The sequence below is a fragment of the Paroedura picta genome, chromosome 6 (assembly GCF_049243985.1).
Source record: "Paroedura picta isolate Pp20150507F chromosome 6, Ppicta_v3.0, whole genome shotgun sequence".
Taxonomy (NCBI): Eukaryota; Metazoa; Chordata; class Lepidosauria; order Squamata; family Gekkonidae; genus Paroedura; species Paroedura picta.
In genome coordinates this window covers 43888494-43905564 of record NC_135374.1, presented here as the reverse complement: position 1 = coordinate 43905564, position 17071 = coordinate 43888494, and the positions used below count along the sequence as shown (strand labels likewise).

General features: G+C 44.1%; 1 protein-coding gene across 2 annotated transcripts in view; it reads right to left on the bottom strand.

Annotated features, from left to right (window-relative positions):
* VGLL3 (vestigial like family member 3) overlaps nucleotides 1-16326 on the bottom strand; it is a 38302-nt gene extending 21976 nt beyond the window's left edge. Inside the window, exons 1-2 of one of the 2 annotated variants that reach the window (XM_077342351.1) lie at nucleotides 15965-16326; nucleotides 5082-5337 (exon numbers count right to left, since the gene is read on the bottom strand). In XM_077342351.1, coding sequence (XP_077198466.1) covers nucleotides 5082-5337; nucleotides 15965-16168 — 460 coding nt within the window. In that variant the 5' untranslated portion in view covers nucleotides 16169-16326. The remainder of the gene's footprint in view (nucleotides 1-5081; nucleotides 5338-15964) is intronic. The other variant, XM_077342350.1, reaches the window with a different exon arrangement.
* Between the last annotated feature and the right edge of the window lie 745 nt (nucleotides 16327-17071).

The following is a 17071-nucleotide window of genomic DNA, read 5'->3' as shown; positions in this document are numbered from 1 at the left end:
TCGCTATGGTAATGTTTAAATATCCCTTCAAAATAAGATACAGACACAATGAACATAAGGAACATTTTATTTTCATGGCAATTTTAACATGACAATGACAAATCAATGGGAACCCTGAGCTTGTTTCTCTGCAACGAGAGTGATGGGAGACAATGACACCCGAAGTATGTTGTAAAGGACCAAGGGGGATGAAGTAAAGGGGGGGGGCGTTCTTTGCGGCCCTCCTCCAATTAGTCAACGGACCACATGTGGTCCGCAGCCCACAGGATGGGGATCGCTAGGCTAGATATCAGGAAAAAAAATTTCACAGTCAGAGTAGTTCAGCAGTAGAATAGGCTGCCTAAGGAGGTGGTGAGCTCCCCCTCACTGGCAGTCTTCAAGAAAAGGTTGGATACACACTTTTCTTGGATGCTTTAGGATGCTTAGGGCTGATCCTGCATTGAGCAGGGGGTTGAACTAGATGACCTGTATGGCCCCTTCCAACTCTATGATTCTATAAACTTGTTTACCATTGAGAAACCCATGAAACATTCTTCAGGTTTCAGGAAGCCCCAGAAGTAGGATCTCCAAATCCCAGCTGGAGGCTGGCATCCCTGCCACTGTTCATGCTAGCCTCCAGACAAAACCTGGAGGAAAGCTTCACTCCAGACTGCAGAGAAAAGTTCCCCTGGATTAAAGGGCTGCTTGGGACAGGGATGGGAGCTGTGTGGCTCTCCCCTCCACACACACAGAAGACAGAAGTGCTTTATTTCTTTCAATGGCTTTTTATGTTCAGTTTTCCAAAAAACTACAACCATAATTTCTGCCTAATTTTTTATAACAGTTCCTTATAACTGAAACCATAATTTCCAGTCAGATTAATTTAACCTTTTATATGAAATATATCCATAAAACTACAGGCTTAATACAGATAATGTAGTCCAGTCTTTCTGTAAAATTAATTATATGAAGTTTATTTTTAATAATATATTAAATTTATAACAGCAGACTTTCAAATTGCTTAAATCAAGGGTCCCCAACCCCAGGTCTGCGGCCCGGTACCGGGCCGCAAAGGCCATCATACCGGGCCGCCAGCAGACGCGCCTGCCTCCCCCCCCGCAGCGAGAGGGGGGAAAGAGGACGGCACGGCAGCCAGCGCAGCAGCTACGCAAGTGCGCACACGCAGAACTGCCGCGCATGTGCGTTTGCGCCCCCTGGTGGCCAAAACGCGCGTGCGCAACAACTCTGCACATGCATGTTAGTGCCACCTGGTGGCCAAAACGCGAATGCGCAGCAATTGGGCATGCACGTTTATGAGCAACTGCGGCAGCCGGGCCGCTGGCTCTCCCCCACCCCCGGAGGCGGTCCCCGACCAGAAGTAGGTTGGGGACCGCTAGTTTAAATAATGCCACTTCATTTTAAAAGCTATAAAACTTATGCAGGAGGATACTATCAGCACTACAGATACAAGAAGCATAAGAGTTTACTTATTTTTTTAAAAAACTAAGTTTGTTCTTTAGACGATTATTTCCCTGAAAAAGAATAGTTTTTTCAGTCAAGATTTCTTTGGAACCATTTCCATTTTTTCATCTTGTATTCACCATAAAGGCTAGGCATTTATTAATATGATTCCTAGTTATTGTAGCTTTATAGATTTAAATCCTGTTCACATATGCATGTACCCCACTTGATAATGGGTCATTCCATCAGCCAACTGGCATCTTGATGTTAGCAAGGGATTGATATGTATGTATGAGCTATGGCATCATTATTAAGACAATAATTCTGTACAACTGACCAAATTCAGTACCATTTATTCAAATTCAGTACATTTTTCATTTAGCTTAACTCTACCCTCAGAGAATATGTTTTAAATTCTGGGTCAAACATATTACAATTGAGGAACAAAATAAAATCACTGGATCCATCCTTAAAATAAAAAAGGCATCACTACCTAAACGATCGAGAAACTATGCAAGTAGAACCTAAATATCATCCTCTCAAAGCAAGGCACTCAGAAATATTAATGAGCTATCTCTGCTAAAAGGTAAAGGTAATGGTATCCCCTGTGCAAGCACCGGGTCATGTCTGACCCTTGGGGTGACACCCTCTAGCATTTTCATGGCAGACTCAATACGGGGTGGTTTGCCAGTGCCTTCCCCAGTCACTACCATTTACCCCCCAGCAGCAAGCTGGGTACTCATTTTACTGATCTCGGAAGGATGAAAGGCTGAGTCAACCTTGAGCCACCTGCTGGGATTGAACTCCCAGCCTCATGGGCAGAGCTTTCAGACTGCATGTCTGCTGCCTTACCACTCTGCGCCACAAGAGGCTCATATCTCTGCTATCTGTATATTATCTGCATATTTCTCCACTTAGTAATAGGAAACTTGCTGTTCTCTGTGGATATAAGAAAAACAGTAATACAGGTCACCTATGAACATGGCATGGGATTCTACCACTCAGTGAACTCTCTAGGTGTACACAAAATATGACAATAGTCAAAGGGGTAAAGTAAAGGTAAAGGTAAAGGTATCCCCTGTGCAAGCACCGAGTCATGTCTGACCCTTGGGGTGACGCCCTCTAGCGTTTTCATGGCAGACTCAATACGGGGTGGTTTGCCAGTGCCTTCCCCAGTCATTACCGTTTACCCCCCAGCAAGCTGGGTACTCATTTTACCGACCTCGGAAGGATGGAAGGCTGAGTCAACCTTGAGCCGGCTGCTGGGATTGAACTCCCAGCCTCATGGGCAAAGCTTTCAGACGGCTGCCTTACCACTCTGCGCCACAAGAGGCTCAGTCAAAGGGGAGGAGCCCTCAAATATGGATGGTAAATAAGAATTATGTTCCAGAAAGTATGAAATGTCAAGAGCTCTTGAATATTAAAGTATGGGATGGGGAGAAAAATCACACATTTAAGATCTTAGAGAGATCCAAATAAGGAGATTCTGAAGAAGAGATTTCCAAATTGTCATCTCTTCCCCCTGACCACCACCACCTTGATCCTCCTGGGTCCCCAGATTGTATTTCCAACTAGTGATTGCAAATGTTCTATTTTAAAATAACCTTTAAGAGCTTTGTCAACTAAAAAATATTATATGACTTTCCCAATTGCCCTTAGTCTCCTTTTATTTTTAAGATTTTCAGTTTAACAAGAGTAGTAACTTCCTCGGTTAATGAATTCTATAAAAAGAATCTATCAGCAGAACTGAGACACTTTGACCTTCTAAAAGAATTAGAATGCATCAAGGTGACATTCAATTTCCTTCTTCAAACCGATATACTTCTGATGACCACCTAAGCATGGCAAAATTCATTACATCTTATTTCACCATGAAAATGAAATATCTGTATAGTTCTGTCAGACTACAAAATAAGATAAAACTATCCCACAGTACAGAGTAAAGGCACATGCAACTTTCTGTGTTCTGTTCTGTTCCCAAAATGTTACACTGATAGATCCCTTGGTGAATCTGAGTAACTTCTTATATCTCAGTAAACTGTTATGCAGCATAGCATGTTTATTCAGAAACAACACTCACTGAGTTCAACAGGACATCCTAATCAGTAAAAGTTAGTTTGTAGCCTTAGCAAAACAACAGAAACAATTCAAGAATCAATTTTTTAAAAAACCCGTCTAGTCAGGTACTTTTTCTGATGAATATGAGCCCACAACCAGCCAAAAGAATGTAAAGTAAAATGCCTTTTTGTTTGTTTGTTCATTCCGTTAATATTTCTGGCCACCTCAGAGTACCCTTTTGCAAAATTAATATGAAAGAATGTTCAGTATCAGATGAAATTATACTTGAATGCGCATGCATAAGATTCAGCCTAATTCATATTATTAAATATATATGTGTGAACTCTAATCATGATTCACCCTCCAAACAATACACCAGTACAATACTTGTACAATTATGCTATAAACAGCTGAATTGTCAGGTAACCAGATTGGGGTGACTTTTATTTATTTATTTATTTATTGGATTTCTATACTGCCACTCCTGGACCAGCCAGCTCGTGGCGGTCTACATTATTATTATTATTATTATTATTATTATTATTATTATTATTATTATTATTATTATTATTATTATTATTATTATTATTATTATTATTTAATTTTTAGACCGCCCTTCTCCCAATAGGTCTCAGGGCGGTTTACAACATAAATAGTTAAAACACAATAAAATCCCCATAAAAACCCCAATTAAAAGTTACATATAACATATAGCGGTGGTGGTCTTTGTTCAGCCTGGTGGAGAGAATAATGTTCAGAAGAGGGTGGCACCAATACATCTAACTATGATCTCGATGTTAGAGATCTCAATATTGGAGGGGATCCTCTGATGGATTATTGGGAGAGCTGCCCTGGCCTCAACCATATGCCTGGCGGAAGAGCTCCGTCTTACAGGCCCTGCGGCCTGTACATGCATAATAATAAAAACACTAAAACTCCCTAAGACAGCAAGCCATACCAGCTTGCCAACAAAATACAAAATACAGAAAAGGAAGGATAAAAATTAGCATAGATGGTGACTGTAACTACCTTTATAGACCCTCAGCTCATTTATTCCCAGTTGTATATGTAAACAGATGCACACTAGGATGCAATGTTTGGAAACAGAGAAAACAAATTATGATGTATCTTATTGAGACAAAAATTCCAGTATAGAACAACAAAAATATTCAAGGCTCTTAGCTATAATTAAATATTGATGGTTTTACATAGAAAATTAAGGGCTTGGGCAGAATCCTTAATAGTTTTATTTTTCCATACTTAAGATGTATGTATATTATCTGCCCTGAGTTCCTAAGGATAGGGCGGATTATAAATCCCAGAATAAAATAAATAAGATATCTGCCATTTTGACATGACATGTCTGGTATGGTGATAACTTGAGCATTACTTATAGCTCTGGTACTCTGAGATCTCTTTATTTGTATATGTCTATATATGTGTCCTTCAGGCATAAGATATACAGATCTTGTGCAAATCAGTCTTTTAAAAAAAGGCATGTGAATACACCCTACTAGACAACATTGAATTCATATATCACAAAATTGATTGTTTAAAGCAAAAAGGTTTTAACTGAATCTTACCTATCCATAGTGGGTTTAAGCCTGTCTTGTTTTTGGAAATGACAGACTCTGAGTTGAAGCTGCTAGCTTGATTTAATGCTCTTGAGAAGTGTTCATCCACTACTGACCCAATGTCTCCCTGGAAGTAAGTGAAAAGGACGCAGCGAGAGTTAAGGTATTCCATCTCAGCAGGTTGTTCTTTGTCATCTTCTTCTTGTTTGCTGGGAACAGCTGCTTCCAGAGAGTCCTGCATCTTGCTATGTACAGCAAACTTAGCCTGGTATCAGAAGAAAACAGTAGACAAATGAAATTACTCCCTATCTATAGATAATGGAAACAAATATGCTGTAATCTCATGGTAATTGGGATATATTTTATAGTTTTGCCAAGGGGCACCACAGTTGTTCTGCAAATGAAATGCTTGTAATCAATCATTTTAGAGGATTGCCAGGCAGGCAAATCAGGTTGTGCCCCCTTTGCATCTTGTTGCAGCTTCACAATATCAGGGACAGGGGAGAAAATTCACCTAATCCAAAAGTAATTGGAAATCATCCCTGATGGTTTTTCTAATATTTCTAAATTTCCTTTTACTGGCCCCAACCTGGTGGAATGAGCTCCCGGAAGAGCTGAGGGCCCTGCGGGAATTACTAGCATTACCAGCATACAGGACCTGTAAGAAGGAGCTCTTCCGCCAGGCTTATAGTTGAGGCCGGGCGGTAAGGTCGTAGTTTAGTCTCTGCATCCCCCGTAGTTGAGGATGCAGAGACTAAACGAGTAAGACTATGCCATCATTGTTGCTACTGTGACCAATTGGTTACCAACTATTGTAATTTTATTGGAACTTATTGTTATCGTATGGATTTTAGGGGATGGGGTTATGTAAGCCGCCTCGAGCCTTCGGGGGGAGGCGGGATATAAATACAACAACAACAATAACAACAACAACAACAATAATAATAATACATGGTGTAAAAAAGTGCACCTCATAAGTGAGAAACAGAAGCAAAACTAGTGTGGTTAAGAAATGGAACCTGAGAGCTGGCACCATCCTGAATTATCTTGGTTATACCAACAAAAACATGCCAAGTCTGCACTTCAGAGCTCATGATATTAATTGTATAATAATGTAATCCTTATCAATCATCATATGAATAATTACTTTGTTCACTTTTCAACACTTCTGAGCTATTATGTTTTACAAACTATTCTATTATCATAATTCTCCACGTGTCATACTTTCACTGGGCTCAGTATCATTTGTAGAAAAGGGTAGTACTCCATGGAGATGTGGATGACTGAATTAGGCTTCAAGATTTTTTTTCCTGACAATAAACATTGCCAAAGACACAAAACAAATGTGGGCTCTTCATTCATTCGAAAAAGTGTTTCATTTTTGCTTTTACACAGCACACATTATTATCTTTAAGATTTATTTCCCACCATTCATGGCAAGCCGTCTTGTGGCGGGTTACATGATAAAACCCCACATAAAAACGGACAATCCCCATTAATAATTAAATCCAATCCTGGATAGTAAAAACTGTTGTCCCTCCCCACAGCCAGAACTGCTGCTTCTCAGTACGCCAAGGTAATTGTGCCTGCCGACAAACACCGACGATAATTTCTAAAAACATTGGATATAAAAGCTGATTACATGTGTTGAGAGTGGGGTGACCAACTAAAAAGCATAAAAAGAGAAGACTTTGAATAGCTATTGCCGTTTTCTTTCCAAATCAAGCCAAAAAGTCAAAGTAAATGTGCGATCCATTTTGTATGCAACATATTTTCAGATGTTATGCTTTACAAATGTTTTCCAAGGACCTTCATTCCTAATACTCTGGATTTCTAATACACCCCACATTGTCTAATATGTTGGGAAGGTACATTTAAATGGGGGCATCGCTACAGATGTCCTACTGTCCAGACTACTGGTTTAGCATTTATTAGCCAGAGTGGGAGGAACAAGCTAGTCAAAAGAGCAAAAACAGGGCTTTCCAGCTCATGTACAAAGAGGTGCTTCTCACCTGCTTTATCCAGAGATTAGTTTCTTTAAGAGATACCAATTTTACTGGAAATGTATTTTGGCTACTTAAAGTGTTAATCTTCAATACAAGGGTAATCTATAAAGGTGACTGATTTGTGTTAACTAGGCTACCTAAGCTTTTCTTCCTTCCGTATAGGGTTGCCACCTCTGGGTAGGGAAATTCCTGGTGATTTTGGGTATGAAGCCTGGGAAGCAAACTCAGCAGGATATAATGTCACAGGGTCCACCTTCAAAAGCAGTTGTTTCTCCCAGGGAAATGATGATCTCTGTGGTCTGGAGATCAGTTGTGATTCCGGGGAAATCCTGGTTCTACCTGGCTGTTGGAGAGCCTACTTCCTTACCTTGTCCTCCATTCTTAACTGGACACAGAGGGTAGCAGTGGGGGAAGAGTTATCACACCTCTTTACACTCCCTTGCGGGGTGCTGCAGAGGGCAATACTCTCTCACACATTATTCAACATCTATATGCACCCTCTGGCCCAGGTGGTCTGGAGCTTTTGGCTGGGGTGTCACCAGTATGCAGATGACACCCAGCTATATCTCCTGATGGGCAGTTGGTCAGACACCCTCCGGAAACATTTGCCAGATGTTTGGAAACAGTGTCTGGATAGCTCAGCCAGAGTTGCCTGAAACTCAACCCCTACAAGACAACGGTCCAAAATCTACTTCCTTGTAATTTCTAGTCCTACCCACTGAAGCAAGACTGAACAAAGCTGCTTCATCTGCTGAGTGATTGCCCTTCAGCCATTCCCTGTTTGTCTTCTCTTTTCCTGGCTAAATTAACCAACTATTTGAATTTTTTTCTCTTTAAATAAGAATTGCTTCCTGAAGTTACGGCATAAAAATTTTATTGGGGTTGTCCTTTCTTGTAGATTTTTCATATTGCTCATCATGCTTGTTGTTCTCCTCTAGCATGTCAAGAGGAAAAGCGGGCATATCTGTAAACAGCCCGTGGCGCCACGGGCGCCACGGACTGTATAAAGGAGTAAGGGGTAGTGGGGAGGAGTTAGGGCGGGACCGGTCCGGGATAAAAACTCGGGGGGGGGCCAATCAGGAGCCGCGAAGCGGCTCCTGATTGGCCCCTCCGAGTGTCAATCCCGCCCCAGGCAGTCAATGGGGAGCCGCGCGAAGCGCGGCTCCCCATTGCCTGCTTCACTCGCTCGGAAAATGGCGGCCCGCCTGGTGAGAGCCTCGGCTGGGGGGTGGGCCGGGAAGCCTTCTCTTGGACGGCGGAGCGGCCTCGCAGCGTTGTGGACGCTGCGAGCCTGCTCCGCCGGCCGAGAGAAGACTCCAGAGAGCCTCGGGGGGGTGGATGGGTGGGGGGGGACGGGAAGCCTTCTGCCGCAGGCCGTAGCGGGCTCACAGCGTCGTAGACGCTGTGAGCCCGCTGCGGCCCGCGGCAGAAGGCTCCAGAGAGCCTCGGGGGGGTGGATGGGTGGGGGGGGGGACGGGAAGCCTTCTGCCGCAGGCCGTAGCGGGCTCACAGCGTCGTAGACGCTGTGAGCCCGCTGCGGCCCGCGGCAGAAGGCTCCAGAGAGCCTCGGGGGGGTGGATGGGTGGGGGGGGACGGGAAGCCTTCTGCCGCAGGCCGTAGCGGGCTCACAGCGTCGTAGACGCTGTGAGCCCGCTGCGGCCCGCGGCAGAAGGCTCCAGAGAGCCTCGGGGGGGTGGATGGGTGGGGGGGGACGGGAAGCCTTCTGCCGCAGGCCGTAGCGGGCTCACAGCGTCGTAGACGCTGTGAGCCCGCTGCGGCCCGCGGCAGAAGGCTCCAGAGAGCCTCGGGGGGGGTGGATGGGGGGGGGACGGGAAGCCTTCTGCCGCAGGCCGTAGCGGGCTCACAGCGTCGTAGACGCTGTGAGCCCGCTGCGGCCCGCGGCAGAAGGCTCCAGAGAGCCTCGGGGGGGTGGATGGGTGGGGGGGGACGGGAAGCCTTCTGCCGCCGGCCGCAGCGGGCTCACAGCGTCGTAGACGCTGTGAGCCCGCTCCGCCCGGCGGCAGAAGGCTCCAGAGAGCCTCGGGAGCGTCGGTGGGGGGGGGGGGCGGGAAGCTTTCTGCCGCCGGGCGGAGCCGCCTCGCAGCGTCGCCGCCCGCCTCACCTCCGCCCGGACTACGGCGTTCAGAAGCCTGCCAGATCAGGAGCCGAAGCCGACAAAAGGTACGCCGCTTCCCCTCCATGTAGCCCCGGCCCTCCCCAACACCTTCTGCGCTCCGCCGTGGGGAAGGGGGGCAAGCCTCCTGCGGCCCTGTGCTGCCCTGTGCTACGCCAGCCAGGCCTACCCTTGCCCCGTGCCAATGCCATCTAGCGCCCATTTTATCTACAGTAAAATGGGCTTAAAATCTAGTATTATAAATATTTTAATAAGTAAAAGTGTTGACTATTGCGTACAATATGATGTCCAGAAATTGATACAGTACTTTAGATAGCCTCAACAGTGAAGGACTGGGTAGAAATATATTCCTTTTCAGCCAGTAGATTTTAGTACCAACCACACATAAAACTAGCACTCTCTATATGCAACTCTGCCTATCCACGCATTTCCCATTTTGAGTGAATGGGACAACATCTGTAATTTCAATATACTTACAGATAAATGTGTTCTTTCAAAAAATCTAGAGTTACATATGCATGTTCCCCATTTACGCAATGACGTGACTGTGCCTAAAGGGAGGATTTTTTGTAGCACTTGCCCCTATTACACATGATTTGAGAACCAAAATTTAAAAATTGAATAAAGTTCACTACTCCTCAGAATTTGAACACAGTTCTTCTATAAGGTACCCCAAGATTGCATTAGCTTTTTAATAGCCAGATCACACCGCCATCTCATGTTATTTATTTATTTATTTAAATTTATTTATTGCCACTTGCAGACCAGCCATCTTATGGCAGTTTACAGCAATAATCAGTTCAGACAACGTTCCTTTTCATTTTACTGCTGCCAAGCCAAGTCTCCCCTATTTTATACCATCATCTTTGATATTTTTTCAACCCCAGGTTAAGATTTTACATGTATTCCTGTTGGGCATTTCTCTCTGTGTGTTTCGCATAGGAAAATCCAGCTGCAAAAGTGCACTGAAAGTGCATTATCCAATATGTGCAGAATTCTGTCTTCTTTGAAGTTCAACTTATTGCAAATGGTTTGGACCTTCAGCTTACTGTGATAATTTCCGAAAGGTGAATTTCCCAGGTGAAGGGGAGTATTAGAGGAGAATGTGGAACCATGTTGCTGGGATCCAGATGCTGGTGCCTGGAAGTCTTTCAGTGTTTGTATACGAACACTGGAATTCAGGAAATTAAAGCTTGTACCCAAAGCTGCTGCTCTGTAGAGGAATGTTCTTTTCATAGACTATATTCTGTCAGCATTTCCACTTCATTCCTTTCCATTTCTCATCCTCCCTGTTTTTGTTTTTTTACTCACACATTGCTACTAATGATTGGCTGATACATATTTTATATACGTTTTCTCTTTAAAACAAATTATTAGTTATGGTATTAGATTTAGAGTCTACCAGTATTATAAAATTGCCACTATCTGAAGTGGTTCTTATTTGTGAAAATTTTGGCTGAACAAAGCTGGAAACCTCTGGTAACTAATATGAAAAGGGAAATGGTCACATTCAGAAAGAATGAAAGAAGATGATAATCCTATGTACATTATCTGCCATCTCACTGATGCTGATTATTTCTCTCTTGATGAATAGCTCACCTGTTTTGGAGTGTAGAGGTGCAGACAGGGGCCAAGACTTTGACCCCTCTCCAGCAGTAAATAAATCCTCACCAAACCAGAGAAGTCAGAGATCAGGTATAAAAGTAATCACATAATCCCTTCATGTAAGCAAAAACTTAGGGTCTGACAACGCTCAATTCTCTAATTTCATGTAAGAACACTGAGCATCCATGTATTTTCTCCAATATATATACCATTATTATTCTCAGTTGGAACTAGTATCCTGTTTATGTGAAAAATGAACAAGGGAATTTATTTCTTTATTAAATAATGGATCATTGAGGGAAACTAGACTCCTTCTCTTTATTCCAGTTCTTTGAGCATGTTTTTCTCCTGACTAGTATGCTCATTTGTTACCTATTTCCACCAATTAATTTTTTACTGGAAATGTAAAGCATCATCAGGCAAGGGTGGGCAACTGTATATAATATGAACTGGTGATCTAGTCGTACCACATTAAAGGAAATGGAAAGTGCTAATTATTAGCCTTAATAAATTGCCCATTGCCCATTGCTATCTATCCCACAGTAACATCAGTTTACATCTAGTCTAGAATAAATAATATGTAGGTTACACATATGCATTTTGTTGCAAAAGAAACTAGAGCATTCTATTTAAAGTATTTAAAAGTATTTAGAATAAAGCACTTTACAGCCTTTAAATCCTAACAGGCTAGCCAGAGCCATGTTTTTTTTAAACTGTCTTTATATGTTCACAAATTAAGATGTACACATTTTTATTTCAAGCTTATAAAACATTACACAATCAAACATATATATTCCTGTCCTCAAAATATTTCTGGAAAAAATAATTTACAACACATGTACCTCAAATGTTGGCATCCTGGTCCCTTTATAGCTTGTCAAATTTGTAAATATAAGGAAAGTGATTACTGTTCATTTTAGTCAATGGCAACAGCCCTGATTCAACAAGTCCCATCTTCCAATCATGCTTACCTCTTAGTTTGACATTTGTTTTACCATGCATACCTGTTAAACAGGTGGCTGGCAAGATCTGTTTTGAGCAGTGGTTCTCAACCTGGGGGTTGGGACCCCTTTGGGGGTCAAACAACCCTTTCACAGGGGTTGCAGTTGGGCAAGTAACTTGGCCGGGTAGGCACCATTTACAAACAGCCTTGTGGTGTAGATGGAGATAGAACATTCGTCTGTCTGGAGCATCAGAAAAGAGCGAGATCGGTATGGTGGGACAAGAGGCAGAACTGAACTGAGAAACCCCGTAAAAAACCAATTTATATACAATCATGAACAATCGATCTTCACACCATTTGTCGCTTTTGGTTTAATTTCTGTGAAAGAACACTTGCATAATTTTATGGTTGGGGGTCACCACAACATGAGGGAACTGTATTAAAGGCTTATGGCATTAGGAAGGTTGAGGACCTCTGGTTTTGAGAGTGAGTAACATCTGCTTGAGAGGGTGAGCAAGGATTGATATTCCATCCTTCTTCCTCAAAAATGCTCAGTGCTTTCAAAATCGTTGCACTGTTACAGCCATAAATATCCATGACAAGTTATATTAAAGAGTAAATTGACATGAATATGCAGTTTTAAAGTGCTTTAAAAGTTTGGTTAACAACAATTCTGAGACACCAATAAATAATGCAACAGGGTTCGGTTTGTAGAAATCTGAAAACAAAGCTGAAGCCAAGTTCAAACAAAGCATATACATTAGCATGACATTAAATGATGCAGGAACAGCATAGTGACATCATAACAGACAGCATTTACTGTCATGATTGTATTAGATTGCAATAGTAGCTACTTATACATATATTAAAAACAGGTGAATTGTTAAAGTACAGTTTCAGATCTTGGCTAACACAATTAAGTGGGAACAGATCTCACTTTCCTGCACCACTTTCCTAAAAGGACTAGCCATGTATTGCTGGAAGTTTTTGCGAACAATTAAGAAATAATAATACAACAAACAGGAAACTTTGGGTTTTGGCCCATATTTGTGTGTCCAGGGCAAACTGGTAGGAAGAGTCTCTTCCCATGTACGGAGAAAACAATTTTCATGGATAATAATGATAAAACTTTATGGAATGCAGCAAAAACCAAAAAAATGTATTCTCAGATGACTGCATTGGGGCCAAGTCAATATTAGTCCCACTTCACCCACGCACAGCTTAGTCTAAAATGCTGTCAGCCTGATAAGAATTTCTTGCTTTACATCATTAAATCAGATATTTAAGTGTCAAACAGTTTTTGATCAGTTTCAAGAAAAGAAGACTTCTGCTTTTCCTGCCTTTATTTAGGCGTAAGGGACTGATTAATCGTACTAGTAGCTTTTGAAGAAAGTACAAAGTTAAGGCTTAGGAGGGGATTGCTTTAACTGTGAGGTGTTCTTGTCTTATTGACTATAGACAGGGAGAAGGCACAAATATGTCATTGTTACATTAGTAAGTCTCCATGGAATGTCTAAGTAAATATGTAAAGAATGAAACTGCCAAACTTATTGAAATTAATAGGAATTTGTATGGAATTCTTGGCAACCAGGATGAGCACATTATTCTTACTGGGATAACTGTAGGAAACCTTAAAGACTACGTGTATTTTATGCCGGCCTAAATGCTCATGGACTGGAGTATCTGGCAACTAGCCCACATAAAATTATGCTGTAATAAAATCTTCACAACAAAACCAGTGGGATAAACAAAATGTTCTGTCATATTCTTTTGAGTATAATGCACAGAGAGGTGCCTTAATTTTTTATTTGCCCTTATAGGACAAGTGTGTTTGTATGTTAGTAAACAACGTCCCCAAAGTACAAGCACTTGTATGTTTCTTTCTGCATACAGAAGCATCGGGCACAAAACAAACCCATTAAAATCTACTGGTTTTGCACAGGGTGGGTTGTGGTTTCATCCCAGCTAATTTAAGATATCAGAGTAAAAAAAAGTACTGCTCGTTTTTGCAAAAGACATCTGATTCAGGAAGGTACTGAAGAATTTTAAAGCTGCTTATAGGCTAGGTGGAAACCCTGGACTTTCCTTATGGACATTTACCTTACTGCAGACAGATAAACACTTTGGATTAAAAACAAAACAAAACACAGCAATTAGTAATATGATATGCTGGGTGTTGTGAAGCACACTGACTTTTTTCCCCCACCCTGGGATACAACATGTGTGTCACACTTCTCAATGAAGGGTTCTAAAGTGCCACAAGGTTAATTTTTTTAACTGCTGCACTTATGGAATCACGACGCAAGTTTGGGTTCTCTTGGTTTCCAGCCCAACGGTCTCTCGCCATCATTGCCCCTTGGTTATCTCATCCCTCCCCCGTCGTAATCCCAGCTCCAGGTTGCAACTCCTTCCGCGTCCTCCTGAACTCCCTGGGCAGGCTCTTTCTGCGGGCCTCAGCCAAGCCCATCGCGCGTTTGTCCCTCCGTCCCTCCTTCAAGTGAGAAGCAGACCAGGAGGCGGCGGCGAATGTCGCCAGAAGATGAGGCCCCAATCTCCGCAACCCGGAGAGAGCAGCCCGGATTTGGGCAAGAACGCACGCCGCGAGGGCCGTGGAGGCACACGCGTCGCTCTTCCCGCGCCGCTTTCCCTCACGAGGCCCGCAGCCATGCATTCGTGCTGCAAGGCCCACATTCCCACATGACTGGCCTCTCGTCACACACGGCCCTTCCCTCGCACTATAGGCTGACCTGCTAAAGGCGGACCGGGGACCACTGAAGGACAAGGCGCTGACAAGGGACGGTGCCGTTTTCCCAGTTTGGGGGAGGCGCTGAATCTTCCCCAGACCTAACTATCAGGCGGCATTGCTGCTAATACTTTCCCACCAGTCACACAGCGAAGCCCACTCACGCTGTGGTGCACAGGCGGGTCACCATAGGGTAGGATCTTCTCCCACACCACAAAACAGCTTCATACCCTAAAAACCTGATGATAGCGTCTTAACTCATGAGTGCTGAGTAATTCTTATGTGAGACTCAAACCATGTACAGCTGAAATGTGATTTAAAAAAAAATGTTTATCCAGGTCCCCCCCCCCCCGCCCTTCATGAAGTTAATGCTTTTCTTATAAACAAACTTACACATGGACAAGTAGGATGTAACCTGAATAGTGCTAGAGTATCAAACAATAAGGGGAATTCTTTTCTATCACCATTCAAGAAAGTGTATATAATTACCAGAGAGAGACTGTTGGACGGAAGGGAGGGGGAACCACTGTGAGAAAGTTTGTATGACTTCATAAAATATGAGTCATGCAGCCCGCTCACCATCGAACAGTCTTAGGAAGGGTTCTTTGCACCTGTCACAAGTGGTGATGGGCATGTACTGAGGGAACCAGGGCAGGCAGGTAAATGAGAGGGGAATTAGCACTTCAGCCGGCAAATGGAGGATCATAAAGAATCACACTTTGGAAAAACAACAGAGTATAGAAGAAGTATTTTCATGTGTTTAAAACTTCCTGCAAATAGAAAACCGCAGCAGCAAGCAAATACTAGTGAGAAACCTGCATTGCTAATTACTTATTTGCATGAAGATTTTTATGTGGAGCAATGGTTACAGCTGGAATCTGCCACCTGACCTGACGCCTGCCGCCCCACCAGGCCTCTCAAGTCTGCTCGGCGTTCTACACCCTCAGCGTTCCCACCTCACTTTCCTGCACGTGTGGGGACCAAGCGAAAGATCAAACGCCACCGCTGACACTCCCGCAGCACTTCTGGCCACTCCAAAGGCAATTCATGGAGTCAGTGCATCCAATCAGCTGAGACCTGGGGCCATCGAGCGTGGAGTCGTAATCAAGGGACGTCCACGCAAACCTAGTAGGACAACAGGAGAAAGTTTGAGCCCAACAAAGTTTATTCTGGCTATCAGCTTTCGCGCGTGCGCACATTTCTTCAGTTCCTCCGCACAAGGCTTATACCCAGAATTAAACTTGGTTGGTTTTAAACGTGCCACTGGACTCAAACTTGGTTGTGTTGCCCATCTGAGTCGACAGCATGACCGTGGAAGAGTCGTGGAGGTCCTGTCGCTGCCCAAGAGAAATCTCTCCCCGCGGTCTGATTTCTCCCATCCTATCGGCCTCCTGGAATGCGGAGGCTCTCTCGTTGCCCCGCTCAAACTTTCCCCGCCCTGCCGGCCCGCGGAGGTCTCACCTGTTGGCTCTGCGTGAAAGGCAGCGCAGGGAAGGGGCAAGGGGCCGCAGGGCAGGCGGCTGCGGCTACCCCTGCACTCGGCAGCTTCAGCTGGGGCGGGTGGTGCCTCACCACATCCGAGCAGCTCATGGCTGCAGTGCCGGGACCTGCTACTGCCACTGTCCGGAAAGTTGCTTTCCAGCCGCGACTGCTTCTCCCTGGCATCGAAGTGCCTTCTCCCAGCCGGGCGTGACGCCGGAGCCTCGGGATGTAGAGCTGCGTGGCGGAGGCGCCCTCATCTTCGAGAGGGCGGGGAACCGCTCCAGGGCTTATATAGAAGCGAAGCAGCGCCTGCTACGCTGGCTGCATAGGGAGGATGTACTAAAACGAATGACAAGAATGCCCACTGGAAACCATGGGAGACGCTAGAAGACCCATTGGAAATAATGGGAGGCAAGAATGCCAATTGACTTGCATGTGCTCCATTGAAATGTATTATAGTAGGAAAACAGTTGCAAAGAAAACATGGAATGGATTTTCCATTATACTCATATAAACTACTCTGGGCCTGGAATGGCAGGGCACAGAGTGAAATGACAGCTACGGGGGATCTAGGCCTGGAATGACAGGCCCTAGAATGGAATGGTGCCCCCTGGGAGTACCACAGAGGTTCTGGGCATGGAATGAAAAGTCCCACAGTGGAATGACATCCCCTGGGAGTACCACGTAGCATATGGAAGTGGAATGACAGGTACCCGACTAGAATGATGAGGAGGAGGAGTTGGTTCTTATATGCCACTTTTCTCTACCCGAAGGAGGCTCAAAGGGGCTTACAGTCGCCTTCCTTTTCGTCTCCCCACAACAGACACCCTGTGAGGTGGGTGAGGCAGAGAGAGCCCTGATATCACTGCTTGGTCAGAACAGCTTTATCAGTGCCTTGGCGAGCCCAAGGTCATCCATAGAATAGAATCATAGAATCATAGAGTTGGAAGGGGCCATCTAGTCCAACCCCCTGCTCAACGCAGGATCAGCCCAAAGCATCCTAAAGCATCCAAGAAAAGTGTTTATCCAACCTTTCCTTGAAGACTGACAGTGAGGGGGAGCTCACCGTCAGTCTTCAAGGAAACT